At 49.5% G+C, this 22563-nt stretch overlaps 1 protein-coding gene across 4 annotated transcripts; it reads right to left on the bottom strand.

Moving 5' to 3' along the window:
• Window positions 1–59: 59 nt before the first annotated feature.
• Window positions 60–14683, bottom strand: DCTN2 (dynactin subunit 2). Of its 4 annotated transcripts, XM_055082678.1 has the most exons (15): window positions 14473–14681; window positions 13508–13576; window positions 7522–7563; window positions 5007–5103; window positions 4791–4852; window positions 4359–4457; window positions 3553–3713; window positions 3211–3361; window positions 2795–2860; window positions 2541–2579; window positions 2289–2366; window positions 2127–2198; window positions 1792–1894; window positions 1584–1675; window positions 60–508 (listed from the first exon to the last, which is right to left on the bottom strand). In XM_055082678.1, exons 1-15 carry the CDS (start codon window positions 14506–14508, stop codon window positions 422–424), a joined length of 1254 nt encoding a protein of 417 aa, XP_054938653.1. In that variant the 5' UTR covers window positions 14509–14681; the 3' UTR covers window positions 60–421. The 4 variants fall into 4 exon arrangements, with proteins under 4 accessions (XP_054938653.1, XP_007103957.1, XP_054938654.1 ...); XM_007103895.3 differs by lacking the exon at window positions 7522–7563 and having other exon boundaries at window positions 14473–14683; XM_055082679.1 differs by lacking the exons at window positions 7522–7563; window positions 13508–13576; window positions 14473–14681 and adding an exon at window positions 9849–9936.
• Between the last annotated feature and the right edge of the window lie 7880 nt (window positions 14684–22563).

Genomic DNA, 22563 nt, shown 5'->3' with positions numbered 1-22563 from the left:
CACTGTGAATGTCTCTCTCTCTAGTGCTGCCTCTTCCCTAGGAAACAGCAGAGGCCACACAGAGTACAACAGCATTTAATGGTCAGAAACAGTTGTACAGTATTACAATTAGTCACACAAGCTGTGCTGAAGGACAGGATCCAATCCTTCCCCACACCAGGCAAAGCAGTATTGGACAGGAGCTGGCATGTGGCTGGGCCCACGTCCTCATCCCCGTGGCCTGAGGGGAGACCACCATCTAATATCCCCCAGGTTCCACTACTCTTCAGAGGAGGGGTGTAAGCCCCACATGCAAGAAGAACCCCTTGCCCCCAGTGTCAGATGGGATGTGAGAGTTACGATTAAGGGGAAACCCTGTGTAAGGTGTTAACGGAGTTCAGAGGGGTAGGGATTACCCCTGTTCTCCATCTCCCACAGGTGCTCACTTTCCCAGTTTCTTCATCCGTTCATCAATGTTGGCAAAGTTCCGCTCAACTGTGGACAGGTTATCACGCATCGTTGTCTGCACCTAGAAAAGTGACAGAGCTATTTTACTCTTTGTCAGGTTCGGGTGCTTACCTGAATGAGGACCTGAAGAAATTCTCTTACAGAAGACAAAAAAGAAATGGAGGGGAATTCCCTGGTGGTCCAGTGGTTAGGACTCAGCACTTTCACTGCCGGGCCCGGGTTTGACCCCTGGTTGGGGAACTAAGATCCCACATGCCGCGCGGCGTGGCCAAATTAAAAAAACGAAAAAAGAAACGGAAACAAGTTGATGGGCCCCAGAGCGGGAAGGTTATTGCGCCAGTTTCCAGGCTACCCTGGAATACCGTGGACCTCGCACAGGGTCTGCCAAGCAGGCAGGCTTCTTAAGAATTCCCGTCGTGACTTTAACCAGAACAGCTCTTTTATCTATTTTATGTAATGAGGAACAAGTAAGATTTTGTTGACATGAGGGTTTCAGAGGTCCAGTTTTAGAAAACTGCTCTGGAGGAAGAACATATACCAAGCACTTTAATTTATCTTGATCCTGTGCTACAAGACAACTTTAGTGCTTCTCCCAGCTCTGAGAACAGTGCCCCCAACAGAAACCGAGGACTCGCTATGTGTTGGGCACTGCCAAGAAAATGAAGGAAGAGGAGAGGCTCACTGCCCAGCGTCAGGAAAGAAGTGGCAGAACCAGGTGGGAGCCCAGCTCCTGATTTCAAAGCCTATGTTCCATCCGATGTGCTGTGCTCAGGAGCATCTGGGTGAGGACCCAGGGAGGGTAAAACCAAGCTGTGACTCCAGAGTGAAGGGATAGGTTTTACAGGAAAAACTGAGGTTCACTGAACTCTTAACAATTCACTCATGTTATTTCACCTAATCCATACAACTCTGAGGTAGGTATAATTTTCCAGATGGTAAGATGGAGGTTCATAGATTAAATAAGTTGTCAAACGTCCCACAACCATTGAGAAACAGTATGGAGACTCAAACCAAGCCCCTGCCATACCACCATGCCACCAAATGGGCAAAGGCAGAACCCTATGGAGATGAAGCTGGAGAACCTAGCCTGTGTGTGCTGGGGAAGGGAAGTAGCCAACCAATAAAGGGGCACACACCTGGGTCAAGAGGGTGGCGCTGTCCTTGAGGGAACAAGCGATCATCTGCTGTGTGGTATCCAAGTGTGTCAGAAGCTGACCAAACTGCACGGCTATGAAAGAAGGTCAGAACGGTATGTGTGGCGTTAGAATCCAAGAGCAGAGGGAAGGGAACAAAAGCTGCGCACTTTCTAATTCCTCTTAGCACCCCTGGCAGCTGGCCTCCCACCTTGTTCATGCAGCTGCCTGATGGTGACAAGTCTCTGCACCAGCTCAGGAAGGGTGGAGGCGAGGGGGCTCCAGCGCTGTATGGTTTCGTACAGCTGGTGCACCTGGAGGGACAAGACAGTGGCCAACCTTCAGTGAAGTACACACCACTTCACTAGGGTGGGAAAGGTCAACTTGGTGGGGCAAGAGGGAAGCACTGCCTTTTCTCAGCTATGAAGAGCTTATGAAGACAGGGACCTGAGCATTCAGTGCTCTCATGCTTTACTCTTAACCACCAGAAGAGTACATAAGGGAGCAGGAAATCGTATGAAGGTGGAGGAAAGGTAGCTTCCTGACCTTGCTTTGTGCATCTGCATCCTCTACAGAAGCTTTATGCTTGGCAATCTCATTCACTTTTCCCAGGACACTCTGAAAGCACAGATTTTAAGGTTGATAGGGTATGTAGGGCTTCCAGAGTCCCAAGCTACCTGTAATCCAATTTACCCCCCCACTTAATACCTGTAGCCGAGCCTCCACTTGGTCCAGAACTGCAAGGTCCAGGGCGCTCACCTTTGCTTGCAATAGCTCTACAGTCTCCTGGGGGCGGGGGTTAGGACAAGCTTCATGAAGGGGAAGAATCGGACTAGAAAAGGCCACCCCATATTCCACTGGAGGTAATAAATAGCTACAGATCCAAAACCAATGTTCCAAGCAAACCCAATCCCGATATCCCCTCTGTAATCCACACACTCCAGTTCCTTTTACACTCACCATAAGGCAGGCTCCCTGCAGACCTGCAGAAAGGGGATTCTGATGGGGAAAAGGAGGAAAGAAGTCAGTGGTTCTTATCTCTCCATGTGATTACCACCTTCTTCCATCCTTTCTGGTTCTAGCGGGCAACCCCTGGCTGATCCTGTAACTGGAGCCCTTTCCTGACTCCTCCCAGGATTCTGTGGAATGCTGTGGACCTCAGGGCTCAGGGCACAGGATATGCGGGTTAGACTAAGTATAGGAGGGCACCTGACCTGAGCATCCTGATCACAGCGTACAGCTGCTTCCAGCTCTGCCAGGCGCTTCTCGAGTTCTGCCACCTAGGGGGAGGAAGGAGGGGAGGTTTGCCATCCACCTCCCTGCTGCGGCAGTGGGAGGTAAGATCCTGCTCTTTGCTTGTCGGCTTACCACTCCCCTACCCTCTCCCCACCGCTCTGCCAAGGGACTTCTTTCCCTGGAACACATCCCTAGTCACAATCTTAAAGTCTTCACTGAAAGTAGATGGCGAGGCAAACACGGAGAATGAGACATCAAGAGGAATCAAGCATTCCCAGCACCCTCTCCCCAGATGTGATCCCTTGGAGGGAGGCAGGAAAGTCTCTAGAGCCACATCTCCCCAGCCCCTCAACCAACATTACATACATACATACATACACACATACATACATACTTTGGCAGCTTGAGAGAACTTGTCTTGCTCAGGCCGAGAATGTAGTTCATAAGTGACAAGGCTGCTATCTGGGGGTGTCCCACTAGTGGTCTTTCCCCCTGAACCAGTCCCTTTGCTGTTCTTTGTTGCTTCCAGCTGCAGCAGTAGGCGCCTGGGTCAGGAAACCAGAAATAATATCATGACTTGAAGGATGTGGCTCAGCCCAGTCACTCTCATTTCTGCCTCACAGTCAGCATTAAGGAACAGCTAGGCCACTTCTCCCCTTTGTATCCCTGTCAGTACCTGGCTGAGTCCCTCTACACCCCAGTCACCAATGATTTCCCAACGAAGTCTGGCACCCACTTAGCCAGAGCTCCATCGGGGTCAGTAAGGTTGATTGCGGCATCTGGTCCCAGCAGCTTCTCCAGATGGGAAGCAACCAGCTGCTGCTTCAGGGCTGCCAGCTGTTTAGCCAGCACCACGGGGGTCAGCTTCTCCTCAGTGGCTGACTCCTTCACTGTCGTCTGGTATGAAAACAAACACAGTGAGGGGTGGCAAGAGCGAGTCAAGGAAAAAAAATAGATCAAGACCCTTAAAAATAGCTGTGGCTGAGGACTTCCCTGGTGGCGCAGTGGTTAAGAATCCGCCTGCCAATGCAGGGGATCCAGGTTCGAGCCCTGGTCCAGGAAGATCCCACATGTTGCGGAGCAACTAAGCCCATGCGCCACAACTACTGAGCCTGTGCTCTAGAGCCCGCGAGCCACAACTACTGAGCCCGTGTGCCACAACTACTGAAGCCCAGGCGCCTAGAGCCCGTGCTCCGCAACGAGAAGCCACCGCAATGAGAAGCCTGCGCACCGCAACGAAGAGTAGCCCCTGCTCACTGTATCTAGAGAAAGCCTGAGTGCAGCAACGAAGAACCAATGAAGCCAAAAAATAAATAAATAAAAATAAGTTTATTTAAAAAAAAAAAAAATACCCGTGGCTGAAAGTCACTGGGATGGTCCTTACCCACCTATAGCACTGAATATAAATTCATGTGCATTTCTAAACTCTGAAAATCTCAGCCCCCTTATCCAGGAGCTTAGGGAAGCTTTCTCCTTCTGCTGGGAGGTCTTCCTCTGCTATGTAAGTCACAGCAGAGAGGGGAGAAGAGAGTTTATAGTTACCTTGATTTTCTCAACTTCAGTCGTCAGCTCTTGGACCTCATGCAGCAGTCTCTGGTACTTTTGCTGGGGTGTCTCCTTCACTCCCAGACCCTCTCCAAGCTAGAGAGCAAGCACAGATGGTGATGTTACAACTCCCAGTAGAGGGAACCTCAAGAATTTGTCCAAACCCCAGGCCTAGTCTGTAAGTGTATCATACCCAACTCAGAATCCACATCATCCTAGTACAGGAGAACTGGAGATAGCTGGAGGCCTGGAGACTCTCCAGAGCAAACAGCAGGGGGGACAAAGCATCCTCAACTGCATCCTGCTGGGTTCCTCAGGGCCCCCAACCAGAGAGAAACTTGGAATCCCAACTATGTCCCTTGATCTCTCTCTTAAATGCCCGCGGGATAGGACTGCTGCACCATTCCCATCAACACACACACAACAAACCATCTCATATTCTCCAGATTCATATCCCGTTCTTTTGGTTTTTCCAATTCGATCTGAGAAATCTGCCAAGAAAAGAAGATGGAATTGAGGGCCTGATCAAGACCCACAGCAGTCATGGTCTCAGATGACTGTGAGGGCTTCCATAAGACAGCCCAAAGCAAAAGTCAGTAAGGCCTGAGGTCAGGCTTCCCCATCCAATTTCCAACCAAGTCTCACCAAGTCCCTTTGTTCCCACTCTCTTGTCTTTGAACTTGTCATAGGCAGCATTGGGATTGACAATGAGGTGCTCCACACTTGTACTCGTCAGCTCCTCCTGCAGGAACAGGTAGTTCAGACCAGGGGCAGACTCATTCCCACCCTCGAACTTCCCCAACCCCACAAAATCCCCAAACCACTGGGAGACTGGGCCGTACTTTCCCAAGGGGAAAGAAGGGCGGCTCCATTCCAAGCTATAGACCCAGGTTCAACCTCGGAAATGAAAGCTTCCTGGTAAATTTGGAGTCTCAGTTGTATAAATATTAACACCCTGATTCAACTGGGAACAGAGACAGCATAACCTCCCCGCCCATTCTGTACATAAGCCTCCCTATCCCCTCCCCTTCCCCAATCCAACTGGGCCCTCCCAGTTATCTGGCACACACCATGCATTCAGGGCAAGAAATCAACTTGACTTCTTTTAACCTCCCCCTCCTAAAAGTAAATTTCCTTGCTGCTGAGGAAGTCTATTTTCAAGCTAACTTCCCATCCTTGCTGGAGGGAAAGAGGAGACAATCAAGCTACTAACTCTGAAAGTGAATATCAGGACTTTCATAGCTGCTGAAGGGAAGATACCAGATCTTAGATAAAAAGGGAAGGCTGGCAGAAGGTCTGACCAGAAGCCTTGTTTCCAGGCTGCCGTGAAGTCAGGGAATTCAGGGGACACAGAGGAGGCAAATGCTTTTTAATTTTTTGGCCGCGCAGCACATGGGATCTTAGTTCCCCAACCAGGGATCGAACCCATGTCCCCTGCATTGGAAGCGTGGAGTCTTAACCACTGGAGTGCCAGGGAAGTTCCTTGCTGTATTATTTTTTAAGGGACATCTTAGAAGCAACAAGCATAAGCTGTATCTGTTTGCCAAGAGTACCCATGGGCAAAGGCCACGTGTAAGTCCTGAAATGGAGACAGCCCAGGATCTTTTCAGAGAAGCTGCAGTACCTGCCTCTTCTCCCTGACCCTTCTGCTGTTTCTCAAGCACTGAAGCTCTTCCATAAAGAGAGGACGTGGTAAAGAAAGTGAAAGAGATTTCACCCTAGAAATTGAGGCAGAAAGGTTCCCTCCTTACTAGATATCTATTAGCTGTTCAGATTCTAATAACTACACCAAGACCACGTCCACCAGACTGCATGTCTCTCCTTCAATTGTCAGCAGTCCGACAGGTCTCATTACGTTACTGAAGGAAACGGAAGGAGACCAGGAATCCTTTTCTGTTGGGGTGGACATCTCCACCTTCCACAGGAGGAAGGCAAAGAGAGTCTTCCTTCCTTTAGCCAGAGCAATGATTCTCAACCCTGGCTGCATAACAGAATCACTTAGAAAAGGGGGTGGGGGCGGGGGAGAGGCCTGGGTTCACCTCTGTAGATTCTGATTTAATTGTTCTGGGGTAGGGCCAGGGTAGTAGGCCAGTTTAAAAGCTACCCAGGTCACTCTAATATGTATCCACGACTGAGAGTCTCTGTCTGCGTGTGTAGTAGGGGTTGACCGGTGGGGGAGTGGTTATGATGGAGAGACATGGAGGAAGAGCAGCAGACACAAGCTCCGTCCTTCATCTCTGCTCTGCTATTACAGAAGGAACCGGTGTGAGTGGCAACTTTATAAATAAGGCAGGGGGGTAAGGAGAAAATATCAACTTCGACCTTTACCTCTTCTTCAGGGAAGTGCTAGGCAGAGGGGCAAGAGCTAAAGATTAAGGGAAAATAAAAGGGTTCAATGTCCCATATGCAAGTGCCTAGGGGAAGAAACAACTGAGTCCCAAATTAGTCTCTCCTTAATTTTCTCTGAAATGTTATGGCCGGAGCACACACTGGCCAAATAATTGTGTGGTCTCTGGCCTCTAAAAAGTGTTTGTCTGAGAAGGACTCATGTTCAGGAAACAACATCACCCTCTCTCAAGTTCCCCCTCAAGAATATGCCACTCCTCCTGTGAGTGCCCCTATCAAGGCCAATGAGGTAGAAAAAAAAACCTCTTTGGGAGGCATAGTCTACAGACCAAGGAAAGAAATTAATCACAGCTACCAGTTTGTTAAGCCCTTATTATAAGCCAGGCACTATGCAGATGAGAACCTACTTTCTTATTTCCTTTCCTCAACAGGGAAGGTGTGGAATAAGAAAGGGTTAACAAACAGAGCGTGAGTCTCAGAGGTTCTGGGATGGTAGCAGGGACGGTCAGTGCTTTCATCTCACTATTCCTGCTGCAGGAGCACGTCCTGAGTCAGAAGGGCTGCCCGACGCTGGCATCCTCTTGGAGCCTCTCCGAGGGTGTGGCCCCGGAGACTCAGGTCGACAGCATACTTTAGCCCTCCGGTGGCACCTACTCCGCCAGTGACTCGGAGATCTGGGGGCATGGGCTGGAGGTAGTGTCATTACAGTGATTCGTGAGATGGGAAAAGGTCAGCTGGGGCTGGGGCTGAATAGAGGGACAAAAGATTTAGTAGAGATAAAAGGACAGAGAAACAACTGCCCATCATAGCACACCCCGTTAAAAAGCACATGAAAGGTCAGGCTTCTTACCAGCTCCTTGTGGTTTCCCCAGAGGTGAGAAAATCAAAAGAGTTAAAAGGAAAGGGAGTGGGGAAATGGGGGTGAGGGAGGGAAAAAAAAGACAAAATTGTTATTAGCAAATTGTCACATGCACTACATGATAGTCTTCAAACATACTGCACCACAGGGCCCAGGGGAGCCTAGCAAAATTTTGGGGCCAAGAAATTTCAGCTGGGGTCACCACATACCCCAAGAGAAAGAAGAGCTTGGGACCCTTTCCTCTCTGGTGGTGAGGATGTCATGAAGCTTTGCCATTAACAGCAGCAATTCAGGATCATCTCAGAACTAGTAGTTAGATGTTGCAAGCTGGTGGCATGGAAGAGGAAAGTGGGGGGAGAGAAGGCTGAGATGGAGGGGAAGCTGTAGAAATGGCAGAATGTGAAGCAGAGGCTGTCTGAGAACCTGTAGCTGATTGAAGGTCCATGATTCTCAAGGGGGAGTTCATGGCTCAAGTCTTCTTTTTTTTTTTTGCGGTACGCGGGCCTCTCACTGTTGTGGCCTCTCCCGTTGCGGAGCACAGGCTCCGGACGCGCAGGCTCAGCGGCCATGGCTCACGGGCCCAGCCGCTCCGCGGCATTGTGGGATCTTCCCCGACCGGGGCACGAACCCACGTCCCCCGCATCGGCAGGCGGACTCTCAACCACCGCGCCACCAGGGAAGCCCTCAAGTCTTCTTATCTCTCGGATTCTCTAGTTTTGAAGAATTAGGCATTTGGATGGCGGAATCAGTCATAATGAGGGTGCTCATGTGGGTGGTTTGATATGACTTTATGTTAAGCAGAACAAAATATGTCAGGTGCAGATGGTGAGTTTAAGGAAATACGAAGTACCTAATTGAAGCCCCATCCTCATTCTCTATTGCCAGAGGAGAGGCAGGGCAAATCCTGGTCCCTCGTGTAGTCTGGTGTGTTTACATCCATCTTGAGTGGTTGGGAACTCACCCTACAGCTCTGAGGGATCCAGAGCAATTCTGCCATGATGTGCTAGCACAAAGAGTCCAAAAGACACCAAGATTCACAGCTACCAGAAATGTGCAGAATATATTTCTTCAACCCTCTGTTCACAAGGTTCACAGGGGTTGGAGGGTACACAAGGGGGAAAGGTGAGAGTATCTCAAACAGGCTGTATTTTAGTCCAGGCCACGTAGACAAGGCTCCACTTCCAGGCAAGACTGGTAAAGAACTGCCAGGAGAGGAAATCCAGCTGTAAGCACTGCCTTTCCAGGAACTCTACTGATGGGTAGACAGAAGTGTGGGAAGTCGGGGATGGCTATATGTATATGAAAACACATGATGGGACAAAAACAACTGCATCCTGCCCCAGAGATTTCAGCTAGATACATCTGAACTTCAACCTTGCCATTCTCCTGTCTCATGCCAGAGTCCAGCCCAGCCAAGACTCCTCTTTCAGCTCAGGGTAGAGGTGGATCCAGGTCCTGTGGTCTAGGCTGGGATGTCTCTGCAGAGTGGGTGTAAGCACTCACAGGTGCACACATGCAAACACACAAGGGGAGGCACACACACTATACCTTTCTCTTACTTGCCTCACCAAGCTAAAACCAGCTTGAGAAAAACTCAAGGAAAAAGAGAGGACAGTGGGCCATAAGTTCAAGTTCAAATCATGAGGAACAAGCAGAATGGGGGAGGAAAGAAAATCAAAAAAAGGAAAAGTGGTATATTTGTTTGTAAATAGTATATACCACCTCCAGGTCTGACCTATGCGTGGGTTGGGAAATGAGATTTTAGGGATAATTTCTGTAACCTGGAGTAGTAATAGTCACCATGGGAACCTATTACACCAGCCAACTTGATTAGAAAATTCTAAAGTGCCCTGATCCCAGGTACCAGTTTACCTGGTACAGGACTCCCAGTCCCTCTCACTAATAACCTCCCAGACGCCCCAGGGTTGTTTGGCTAAGTGGCTATGCCTCAGAGGGCAAGACCTGAGGTTCCAGATCAGACACGGGAAGAGGTCACTGCTGCTCTCTGAGCCTGTTAGGCTCTGTGCCCACACCGCAGCCAGGGGCACTTCGGAACCATGATGACAAGGAAGACGGATAGTGCTGTAGAATAAAACTGTCCAGGATGGACCAACATGGTGCTGACCATCCATTTCTAAAGGAGGGGTACAGAAACAGAAAGACTCACGGAAGCACAAAGAACCCAAGCTAGTACCCTAAAAATGTATATAACACCCTTTTCCTATCCAATTTACCTTTCTCCAAAGGCTTAGCATAGGGGAATATTAAAATGAGGTTTTTACCAGGTATAATCCACATACAGCCAAGAAGTGAGGACTGTTGCTGTCCCCCTTGTTCTCCATCCTTGTCCAGAATGGCTAAAAGTCACTTCCTTTCTCTTAACTCCATTTCAGTCTGTGGAGGAGAAAGGAAACCCCCTTCCAACTCCAGCTCTTAAATGCCTCATGTCCAGAAGCATTCTTAGTCTCCATGTTTCTATCCCATCCTCCATTGGACAGTTGTATTCTGCACACTTCACATGGGGAAGAGACAATGATCCATGAATCATAGTTGTGCTTCTAAACCTTGATTAAGGATCTTTAACCATGAGGCCAGCAGGCCCCTTAGTGACCCAGCTAGAGATGCATTAGAATTTAAAACGATTAGCTGCAACAATAGCACAGTGACAGAGCATTGCATGCGAGATGGCAAATGAAAAAAACATGCAGAGAAGAAGCATCGAATGGTCTTACTTGTGCAAACTAGTGTCCAGGCAAGGTGGTGAGGAGGGAGGATGGGGGAAGCATTAGGAAAAACTCAGATAAGTTCAACTGCGCCAATAGTCAATGAACACAATCAAGCATACTCTGTGATATCCCAAACTGTAAGGAAGAGAACCTACTATCTCACATCTCAGGCTGGTGGAGTTTTCAGCATTATCTACCTTTGGAGAACTGAAGCCTCTGCCACAGACCCACCAAACTAAGGCTAGGTCACTCTTTCCCTTTCACATGCATCAGGGATAGTTACAGCATAAAGGGAGGAACTAAATCCTATTTCTAGTGAGTTTTCTAAATTTACTCCCCTTGTTCCGGCAGTTCAAAAGCCACGAGCAGAATGCCTCACAGACCCAAAGGTAGGCTGTGGGCCCGGGGGGGGTAGAAATTCCAATTGGGAATTAGCTTTCCTGACAAGACATTTTAAGAAGTGTTTCCAAAAAGCCCATCACCCCAATCAACCCAGGAGTGTCTGAAATGCAGAGGGGATCCTCCTACATTGAGGAGGAAAGAGCTAGACTGTGCGGTTTTCTGGCCCATTCACTTCAGAATATTTTAGTTCCTGCTAAAATAGTTTTGAAGGGATAGCAGGAAAATCAGGATCATGTTTACCAAAAATAAAACCTTCTCCTACTTTCCTCCCCCATCCTCCCCACTATGGGAACTGCAAACTTTGATGTTTAAGTTAAACTAGCAATTACAATCTTTAGGGGCTATTATACGATATTATTTCCTTCAGCAGCCCAATTTCTTCCACAGTGGAGCAATGAGAAAGGAAGTGAAAAGACAGTGAGGGTCAGTACCCCTTGACTATTTCTTTAAATAAAAATCTGGAGACCGTCCTGAAAGGTTCCATACGAAGCCGGTCATATTGGTCGTCTTCCAGGGAATGGAACTAAGCAGTGGCACGCAGCGGTGGGAAGAGACACTTTTTGTTCTACGTGCATATATTACCTACTTCAAAAACTAATAAAATTAAAGTTGAAAATAACCTGGAAACTACGGCAGAACATGCTCTTGCCAGCAGTGAAGAAGGTGACTGAAATCTCATGGTTCAGCCACAATAGTGGTGACGTGCACGGTCACCTGTACTAGGTCTTGGGAAGGTAAGTGAGAAGGGGACAGGCTGCTAGTGAGAATCCAGGCCTCACAGAAATGGTTTCTGGATTGTCTAAGTACAACCCACTGCTCCTCAAGTTGCACATATACGTCAGTATTAAGAGCAGTGGCAGAACCATTACTCAGCTGACTTCCTGAAAGCTGCCCTCCTAAGGCCCACAGGGACATGCAGGGGCCAGAGACATTAGCTGACATCAGGAAACATCTCAGGCCTCTCCCACTCCCGCCAGGGCTCCTGAAGTAAAGGTCTCCCCACCTCATTTACTCCTCCCTAGTGATGGAGAGTCATTTAGCTGAGCCTTAGGTGATGGAGGCAACTTAGCTCCTCTTCTATTTACCATCCAGTTCCTATATACTTCTATACCGGCATCCTGGGCTACATGCTGCCGGAAATGAACACTTATGGTGTGCTCTCCCCATCAGCCACCCCACTAGATGCTACTAAAATAGGCTGCGCAGGCTCAGCAGGGAGGAACAGCCAATCAGGGCTGCACATTCAGTTCTTCCATGCCTGGGATGAGGGTCATGTTCTTTTTATTAAGAGATAGCCCATAACTTCAAAAGGAAAATTACAATGTATTTTTTCGTTTGGAAAGGGGACTGCTATTATATTACCTGTCTATATCACAGCCAGCGACAAAGGGACAAAGTTCCACTCATTATCTCACCATGAAGGCTTGATATTTTATAGGCAGAGGCCTAGGCCAGAGTTGAACAATCTCTGAACTAAGGTAGTAGAATGGAGTCCTCGGTATACATACTCCTGCCCTTTGAGGTCAGAGACTGCTCCCTAATAAGATACCTCTTAGAGTGACAGGTCCACACCTAGGTCCTGAGCAATGACAACATCTGCATTATCTCCAGATACTCAAGTTTGGGGGACAGACTGACATGCCAGCAAGTACAGAAGCAACAAGGAACACACCACTCTGAGAGGGGACAGGGAAGGTGTTCCCCACAAAGTAGGAACCACTTCCACATGGGGGAAATCAAATAAGGAATAAGTGAGTACGCCAAGCCATACATTATAAGCCAGCCACCAGCATTCTCCAGAACTAACCAGCCCCACAGACATAACCACAGGACTTACAGACACACATACTGAGCCTGTACCCACTGACTCTTTCTTGGTCACAACTTTATTGAGATCTCACACCATCAGTGTGACCCTAGCCCAGCTCTCCTTGGAAATTACAGAACCTAAAACACATCCTATAAGACATGCTAATAGATCTTTGCTCCCCTTGGCACTTACACATAGAATTTTTACTATGTTGATTTCATTCACTCAATTTTTCCTTTCATGTTTCCTACATGTATCCTAACTCCCCCATTAGTCTGGGTGATTTTTGAGGGCAGGGACATTTCTTCCTCTGCATTGCACAAAAATCAACAGAGAATGAACACATTCAATAAATAATGCTAAGTGGTTTCCCCTATGGTTAAAATGTGTCCATAGCTAATTCCTTCCTCTTGAGTTCTTCTTGAATCTGAAAGTGCTACCAGGGCCTCTCCTCTGATGATATGAAAGATTTATGTGCTTCCTCAAATTTGTTTTGCTCTAACCAGGTTCCTTATCTTTCTAAAATCTCGAATTCATTTTCCTGCTCCTTGGCCAATGGATACTGTATATTCACATAAAAGAGTATTCCTCTATATTTCAAAGTCTAGCTCTTGTTAGGATACTAACAAACATGTACTGAGCAATATATTTTATGAAATAGAAGGCCTAGGTCTTAACCTCAAGCAGTTTGTAAGTGCTCAGGATTCATGATTCATTACCATGGACTAGCACCCAGGGCCCTAGCTAAGTCACTAGCCCCCAACCTGTTTTAAGATATTTCAATTTTATTTAAAAGGCCCAAGTACCAGGCCTCTTAGCTGTAATTCCACTGACCTGACTCTCCTTCCTGGCATTGCTCATTTGCAAGCCCTGCGACCTACATACCACCCAGGCTGGGTTGGCATACCCGCTTATTGCTGTGGCTCGCCAGAAAAGGGAAAGGGCCTGCCTGGGGGAGAGAGGTCAGAGTCCAGAGGAGTCCTGAGGCAGCACACAGTCTTACCGCATCAAACTCCGCTTGATCATCCTCAGGCAGGTCGCTGGTTTCATAAACATCTGGCTCGTTCCTGGCCTGCAGGTAGAAGCAGTGACCACCCAACCTCACTACCCAGCATCCACCAACACCCCTGACCCCACTCCATTTGAACAAGTTAACAGAGAAAGCAGGCTGTGACGCCAGGATTCTGCCCCTTCTTTCACCTGCCCCGTGAATTGCCCGTCAGTTCCCATGTCTCAGAGGGGTGGGGATAACAGTGGGGACACCTGACGGTTAATGGTGAATGTTAAGTGATGACAAAGATGTTACCCTGAATCTGAAGGGGGGCGGGTCCTCGGCCCTCATGTCAGGAGGAGAGGAGTTATCACTAGGCCCTGTACACGCTACCCTGGCACAAGGGCTGAGAGTGACTCAGGACCTTAGTAGCCAAGGTCCTATCCCAACCCCCACCCCGAGAACGCAGGCAGGGTAGCACAAAGGGAGGGTACATGCCGGCCTGTGCGGGGGTTTGGGAAGGAGGTTCCCCAGAGGACATAGTTCTCCATCTGGCACAAGAGGGGTTCTGTCACGGTAACCTCTTCACTCTTGCCAGGGTGAAGGCCATCACCAAATGGTCTGGTATGTGTGTCTCAGGAGGGGGTGGGGGGGCTCATGGGAAGATTTGGGGAGACACGGGTGGTGTTGACACGGATGGTAGAAGCACTCGAGCACAGTGTTAAGTGCCTGGAGATGATTTCTGAGCCGAGAAACCGGCGACTGCCGGAAAGGGGCCTTGTAGGCCGTCCCACGGCCCGGCCCAGTCGGGTCGAAGGAGTCCGGAGGGTGCAGCGGCCGGTCGGGGAGCTAGCGGCGGGAGCCCTCGGGGCGGAGGAGGGGTTTCAGGCGGGAAGGGTCACGGGTTGCTGTCTGTTGGGGGTCCTTAGGAGGTCGGGGGCGCGGTCTTGGGGAGCCAGGGCCGGCCGTGTACTCACAATGCCGGGAAGGTCGGCGTATTTAGGGTCCGCCATGGCGGCGGCGAGGCGGGGTTGGGGGACCGGGGCCTCGGTGGAGCCGGGGCCGGTGTTCGGGTAGGGGAGAGGCTGGGTCCGGGTCCGGGATAAGGCGGCCGCAAAGGGAGCGGCGGAGGAGGCGGAGGAGTAGGAAGTCTCGCGACAGGAGTAGTACAAGAGAAGGGTGAAGCAAAAGTCGCGAGAACAACCCGCTACCACACCCCTGGAGTGACAGGGATTGGCGAGAACGAGACCTGGGAATGACGTAATGGCGGGGAAGCGCCGCCTAGGATTGTGGGATATGTAGTCTTGGACGATCCGGCTTGGGCGGGTTATGGACAATAACGCGCCTTGGGAGTTACTTCGTACGACTTATTTTCTTTCGTTTTTACGTCGAGTCTGTGAAAGAGCTTTTATAATTCCCGTTTTTCAGATGAATAAATTTGGACTCCCAGAAATTAAATAACTAGGTAAAAATAACACAGCTAGGCATGCTATGGCACAGCCAGGGCTTCGAAACAACAATAACAACAAGTAAAATTTAGTAAAGATTTAGTCATGTTAGGAATGAGAAAGTTAAGTAACCTCAGGTTAGGGCTGTCAGGTAAAATACAGAGCACCTAGTTAAATGTGAATTTCGGATAAACAACTAATAGTCTTTTCAGTATAAGTACGTCCCATACGGTATGGGACATACATACACAAATTATTAGTGTTTCATCTGAAATTCAAATTTAACTGAGCTTCCTGTTTTTGTTTTTCAAATCTGGCAATTCTACCTCAAATAGAATAGGCACTTGGTAGCACCATGTCTGTCTGAATAACTTCTGTGCTCTTAATCCCTTCACTAATGGTTTTCAGACTTTTGAATTTCACAGTTCAATACAATTAAAACAACAAAAAACCTTTTTGAAGACAGGCATAGTATTGCTACCTTTTTATTTTGCCAAGTAAGTACATTAAAAAAAAAACAACAAAAAACCTACTCTCTACTATTACCATCATTACTTAGTAGAAAAGTATGGAAGGACATACAGTACTCTCAGAATAAAAGACAGTCCTCTGAAACAACAAATCCAGCTTTATTAAAAAACTTACCACATTCCACATTGTGTGGTGGTTTTGGGGGGGGAGGGATGCATACACATGAACTTTTTTCTCTGACCAGTGACCCTCTATGGACTAGCATTTTGAAATTCCTTCACTAAGGATGCCATCCTGGAACCCTTGGGTGCCTGAGGTTGGGCTATTTCCTGAGCTTGCAGGATGCTGCAACAATTAGAAATAGTGCCAGACCAAGTGACTGAAGAGATGCCTATATTTCTGAGTTTATAGGAACTCATTGTCATTCTATGTGTCCTCTCCTGGCTCCTCCCCAAGCCTCTTTCTCCATAGTCCTACTGCCTTCCCATTCAGCTTCTTATGCTGAACCCTTTTCCTTCAGTTTCCTTAAGATTCAAGGTGAGTTAGGGGTATATGTCCAACTTGGAGACCCCATCAGCTGCCTTCCGAGTGGTTAGGTCTTGTCTGGCCAGGCCATCTTTCTCTCCTCCTTGCCTCATAGTATCTAAGTGACCCTAGACACTTACCAGGCAATTGCTAGGCAGAACCTCCATCCCCTCCTCCCTTCTTCTCCCATCACCCTGCTCCTCCCCTTGGCCTAGAGCCTCAACTCCTGCAGTCTAACTCTGTTGGCCAGCAGAGGCCCTGTGACGTGGAGAAAAATCAATCTGGCCAGTTTCTAGGTGGTTCTGTCCAGGGGCTGCAGCAGGAGTCTGACCTGAGGGGAGGAAGGACACAGAATCTCTAGCCTTGGCCCCCCTTTTTTTTTTTCCCCAGGGAAGGGAGAGAAACAGAAGAAGGGCCTGGGAAAGGGGCTGGGGTGTTGGGACTCTGTCCAACAATACTGAGACAGGAAACACACTCATGTAGGTGCCTAAACCTGCCTGAAGCCCAAATGCAGATGTCTGCTCTAGAGGTCCTTTCTCAAAGCCCCTCTGGCCTTACCCACCGCCATCATCACCCCTCCATCACTGCTTTCTGACTCCCTTTCTCTTGCAAAATTACTCTTGCCTACCTCCATCCCAGCCCCAACCTATGAGGCAAAAATGAGAATTTTACCTGCTTTTGAATTCTGATAGGCCAGAATAGGAGTTTTTCTTCCTTCCAACGGGGGACATATTGTGTATGTTGGGGAGAGAGTAGAGTGCACCTTTGGATGTAGAAGGGGAAGGGAAGAGCCAGACCTCCCTTGACCCTCCTCTCTGAAAAAATGGGACCTGGACACCCACCTCCATAGGGGTACAGGCAGCTGCCCTTGAAGGCTGAGCGGGCTGGGAGTCTTTGCGAGGGTTGTGGGAAGAGGGGAGGAGAGGTGTGCTCCCAATTTGGAGAGAGGATTGTGATGGGGGTGAAGGATGCCTTGGAATAAAGGAGGTGTAAGCACTATTGACTCTCTTCCCCGGACAGTAGACGGGCCCACCTCGGATCCCTTAGCCCTTCCAGGGGGGTGGAGTCCGAGCGAGGGACAGACGGGTCTGGGATGCAGGGCTTGGGACGCAGTGAGTGACTGGGGTGGGGAAGGGGTGAGGACCAGATAATCTCCGAGGGTTAGGGGTGGGGAGAGGAAGCGAGAAAAGAGCAGAGGTGCCGCGGTTCGGCGGTGGGCGCCGCGGAGTGGCAGCCCCCAGAGAAGGAAGCCCCGCCCCGCTCCTCCATCGCCGCCCCGCCCAGGCCCGCAGCGCCGCGCTGCAGCGCAAGGGGCGGAGAGGCAGAGCGCCGAGAGAGGACCAGACGCCCTGGTCTCCCGTATCACGGTGCCGCAGGAACGGGGAAGCGCGCCTCGGCCCTGTTCCTCAGCCTTCGTCCAGGCGCCCGCCGCGCCTTTCTGAGCCCCAGAGACCGAGCACCTGTCCTCTGCCTGGGCCTCAGCTGAGCCCCTCTTCCCCGGAGCACATACGACCCCTGCAGCAGAAGTGCCCCAGCCCCACGCCGGCGACCACCATGGCCGAGACCAACAACGAATGTAGCATCAAGGTGCTCTGCCGATTTCGGCCCCTAAACCAGGCTGAGATTCTGCGGGGGGACAAGTTCATCCCCATTTTCCAAGGGGACGACAGCGTCGTTATTGGGGTGAGTGCCGCCCCTGGAGGGAATTTCGGAGAGGCGGCGGGAGGCTGAATCTTTTCCCCTGCCGAGCCTCAGCCCCTGCCTGTCTCTGCGCCCTCTCTCCATCGCTCATCCTCCATCCTTTTCGCCGCAGCCCCTCCTCTCCCTGCATCAGGATGGCTGGGTGTGGCCTGGCCAGGCCGGCGGCCGAGTCTCTGCAGAGCGAGAGGGGGCTACTTTCCCGCGATCAGGGGACCGGATTCCCCTTTGCTGCTCTCTGCAGCGTCCCCACCCCTAGAGCCAGTCCTGTGTTTTTCTGATGTTTTCCTTCTTCCCTAGGGAAAGCGCATCTCCCCTTTGTTATTGGCTCAGATCTCTACCCCCACCTCCCAGGAAGGGGGAGACTAGTGGATGGGCTAGATGAGAGGTGGGCAGTTCAGGGTCTCTGCGGAGGTATAAATGAGAGTGGACTCCAGGATCAAGGCCTCCATCATTCCCTGAAGTAGTTACAGCCTGGACTTGGGGGGAGGGCACAGGTCTGATGAAGGGTTTTCAGAGAAAGAAATATGTTGGTGCCACACCCAGTTTGGTGGGGGAGCCTCTGGGTTCTAAGGAAATGTCTGCCTTTCCCTCCCAGGTACAGTAGGAAGAGGATTTCAGACCCCCCAGCTCACCCTAACAAATAAAAATAACCAAACCCTGAGATCCTAACAAGTAGTTGCGTATTCATCCTTTCTCTTGATGATCCAATAAAAAGTAGCAAGCCATCTCCTCTACCTCATCATGACAGCCCCTACCCATGGAAGAGGCCTTGTTAAGAAGGAGAACTAGTATTTACTGTGTGCTTGTTACTCTACATATGTTATTTAATCTTCAAAACAACACTCTGAAGAAGGTATTAATATTTCCACTTTACAGATGAGGAAATTGAGGCCCAAAGAAGTTGAATGACTTTCTCAAGGTCACACTGTTAATTCACGGATCTGAACCTAAATCTGTGACTCCAAACCTCACGTCTTTCCTTCTGTATCACATTGCCTCCACGGTTTTCTGTTCTGGACTTTTGTCTGTGATGGCTCCAAAGGAATTCCTAGGGAATTCCTCACCTACCCCTCCTTTCCTAGATTGGTTGGGACTGTCAGGCTATGGGGTGAAAAGATCTGGGGTTAAGTCCAATAGGGAGTAGGGCTTAAGGGGTGCTGGGCCAGGAAACTGTAGCCAGTTTGAGAAGGGAGAGGCCCATATAAGGACCATCCTCAAGGTCAGGGGCGCTTCTTATGTGTCTTTGATCCACAGTGCTTGGCACAGGGCATGCTTGTTAAAAGAATGAAGGAAAAAAAGGGGAGGGAGCCTGGGCCTTCTGAATCAGTGAGATTGGGACTTTGAGTAAACATGCCTTAGGAAGAGACTTGCTTACATGTCCTGTCCCTAAGGGCCCTAGTCCATCACCAGGCTGTTTCACCCACACTATGGACTCAAGTGGGTGCTTTCGCCCTGTGTGTGTGCTTATGTATGTGTGTGTTTGCCACACAGAGAGGGCCCCTGCTTCTCTTTGTCTCAGGGACATTAGACCTTGCAGTCTGGTCAGTCTGGCCAGGCTAAAATAATGCCTGGATCAACCCTCGGGGCCTCTTCTCTGAATAGTCTGGACAGTGGGCGTTAGCTGTGAGAGTTAGAGCTTGAGGGTCCCCTGAGACATAAAGGCTGAGAAATAGGAGAAAGGTAGTTATGGAGGACCAAATCCGCAAAAGGCTTCCACTTTTAAGGCTAGCTTCCTTGCTCTAGGTTTTTTAGGTAAATCTGAACCAACTCCTTTAGGCTCTCTGGGCCATCCATCCTGGCATGGTGGGCGCAGGGCATGGGGTGATGTTGGGAGAAGGAGTTGTGTTGATCTGTCCAATTTGCCCAGCTAAATAGGAGAGACATGGTGGAGGTTGAGAGGGAGGAGAGATGAAGAGAGGCCCAAGGCCCCCTGCCAATTCAGATTCTATCTTACTCCACAGCTGTTCCTTCCTTATCTGTTTTGCCTGATGTTTGCAGGGCTGTACCTTTGTCTTGCTCTGTATCTTCCCTTGCCCTAGCCCTTCCTGTCAATCTCTCCTGCCAAGATAAGTGCTTATGGGGGGGGCCATTTTGTCTCAGGCAGCATCCTTGGAGCTTGCCTTCCCAGCCTTTTCTATTCATTCCTCATTCCGGAGGATGAGGGCTATAGGAGAAGTGATTTTGAGGAGTGCCCTGAGGGTCCCAGCAAGGGAAAGAAATCTCCCATTCCCTTTCTTCTGTCTTCCTCTAGCTCCCTTTGGGGACCAGTGTGTGGGAAACTGAGGAATTCATGGAGCAAGCTGCTTCAGGATGTCTGGGAAGGTGAGGGAAGGATGAAGGTGGGAGAAGCTAATCTCTCCAAGCCCAACCCCTGCTCCTTTCTCTGATGGCTCTCCTCTCTGCACTGCGGCTAGCTCTGGGCTACAGAGTCCCTAATGTTCGTGGGCTTTTTCTGCTTGGCAAAATGTAGGAGAATAAGCTGGGAAGACAGCTCTGTGAGCCTTATCCACACCGCCCCCCCATGACTTCTCCCAGGAATCTGGGGGATGGAGCTTTGCCCAAGTTAATGGCCTGAGTCATAGTAGAAGGGTGTCTGGGTCACTGTCTGTGTGTGCTATGTACCTTGTTTTGCTCTTTGGGTCACTCAGAATCCACTGTGACTTTTTTAGTGGACCCATTTAAGTGTCTCTCTGCCTTGGTCTTGGTGGGCAGAGTGCCTGCTGTCTGAGCTGTTGCATCTATACAAGACACGGGAGGGATGACAGTAGAGAAACACATAGCCTCTCCGTACCCCCCACCCCAACTTCCTCTGTCTCTCCCCTTCCCTCCCTCCCTCCCTCCCACCCTCCCACCCTCCCTCCCTCCCTCATTCAAGTATCTACCACATTCTACCTCCCTTAGGTCTCCTGATGGTTAAGTGGGTTCTTAAGGAGGCAGAAAAGCAGGGTCACCAAGTACCTCATTTGGAAAAGCCAGGGTGGGACCTGCAGGATTATTGGAACAGGGTCAGTATTGTTTGAGGTGGCTCAGGATTCCCTTGATGTCTGAAGAGAGGGAGGAGTCTCCCCTTAGCCTTGGGTGAGTCTGTAAAGGAAAATGGAGAGGGGAGGTAATGTTCACTGTGGCCAGTGTCTCTCCAGCATTACCATGGCAACAATCCCCAGGGGTGTCACTATGGAAATCAGTCCTGGTGCTCTGAAGTTCAGCCTCTACCAAGTGCTTTAGCAAAGACTGAAAAGGTTGGTCGTCTTTGGACCCCTGATCTTAGGCCCTCCCATTAGCTTTAGTCAGCACACACAGTGGAAAACTCCAGAAAGTGCTGGGAAACACAGTTGGACAGGAGACAAGGAAGCTTGGAGTGGGTCAGAGGAGAACAGAGTCCTGGGTTGGGGGACTCTGAAGAGAAGCCGTCTGCAATAAGCACTGAGGAGCGCTTAGACTGCTGTGGGTGGAGACCTAGTGGAGCTCAGAGGCATTCCTCAAAGGTGGAGGGTCTCCCTGAGTGTTTCTATCCTAACAGTCTTCTAGTCCCTGAGCTGTACTGAGTCACAGAGTCTTGGATTATTACCTGGAGGTAGAGATGGTGAGGGAGGCTCCTTGGAGAGGATGGGTGGGAGAACTGCATTCTTCTGAAAAAGGGGTTGAGGTTGCCAAAAGGGAGTGATGAAGGGCTTTAGCTCTGTCCAGAAACATTTGGAGAAATGCCCACATGGAGGGGGGCGGGTGGGGGAGGGGAAGGAAAAGCCACGACAAGGCTCTGACGCAGTGTTGACACGTCAGTTCTGGGATCACTTTGGCAGTGTGGGTCTGGAATCAGATTGCTGGGTTTGAAAGCTTGCTCTACCATTTCTCAGCTGTTTGACTTTGGGAAAGCTACCTTACCTCTCTGAACCTCAGTTTTCACATCTATAAAATGTAATAATAATAATAGTACCTACTTCCTACAGTTGCTGTGAGCATTAAATGAGATAATGCATATAAACTGCTTAGCACAGTGACAGGCACATAATAAACTCCCAATAAGAGTTAGATGTTATTATCATTTTATATGTGCTGTCTCCCCACAAGCTAGCCTTTGACACAACTGGGCAGTGGTTAACATTTTCCCCTCTTACTGGTTGTCTCATCCAAACATCCAGGTCCCTAGTATCTTCTTGCTTTCTTCTTCCATCAATATCTGTGTTTCTTCAACAAATATTTATGAAGAGCATCCTGTGGGCCAGCGACTATGCTTGATGTTGGGGACTTAGAGGGAATCCCTGCCTTCAGGAAACACTTGGTCTCCATGGTGATCCAGGCTGAAAAGTGGCCTGGGCGGAGTCCTGGGAGGGGACCTCAGAAATGGCTTTTGCTAACTGTACGTACGCTTCCCCAGATTCTGATAAGAAATCCCCCGCAATGTACTACAGTCTGACTTAGAATAAATATGTGTCATGAAAGATGTAAATAATGGTGATGCTTCCCATGTGAGTAGTCTAGAAGTGGAAAAAGTGGAAAACCGCTGGTCTAGTTATTCTCATAAAAAGATCTGACAAAACGAATTCACCATGGCTGTAATCAATAGAAAATTAAAAGACATTTGTACTTCAAGGGATATAAAAATCTTAAGAAATGAACTAGATTTGGAACTCAAGGGCTCAACCAAGAGTAAGGAAGTGGTAGAAGGCCTTCCCAGAAACCGTAGAATTGTATCCATGGCTTTCTCTGCTCACGAGATTACTAAGTGCACCCATTTTTAGCTCTTGGATATTTTTTATCCTCATGGTTCCGAGAATGCCACCCTTCCTCCCTCTCTGGTCTCTTCCTTCCTCCCAGCCTAGGCTGAGGAAAAGGAGTTCCTCGGGCAATAATTGCCTTCAGCACTTGGAGAGCGCCCTCCATTTCATTGCGTCCACAGCACCCTCTGGAATCCTGTAACTGGGA

This window comes from Physeter macrocephalus, unplaced genomic scaffold (assembly GCF_002837175.3).
Source record: "Physeter macrocephalus isolate SW-GA unplaced genomic scaffold, ASM283717v5 random_215, whole genome shotgun sequence".
NCBI lineage: Eukaryota > Metazoa > Chordata > Mammalia > Artiodactyla > Physeteridae > Physeter > Physeter macrocephalus.
This window is presented reverse-complemented; position numbering and strand designations above follow the sequence as displayed.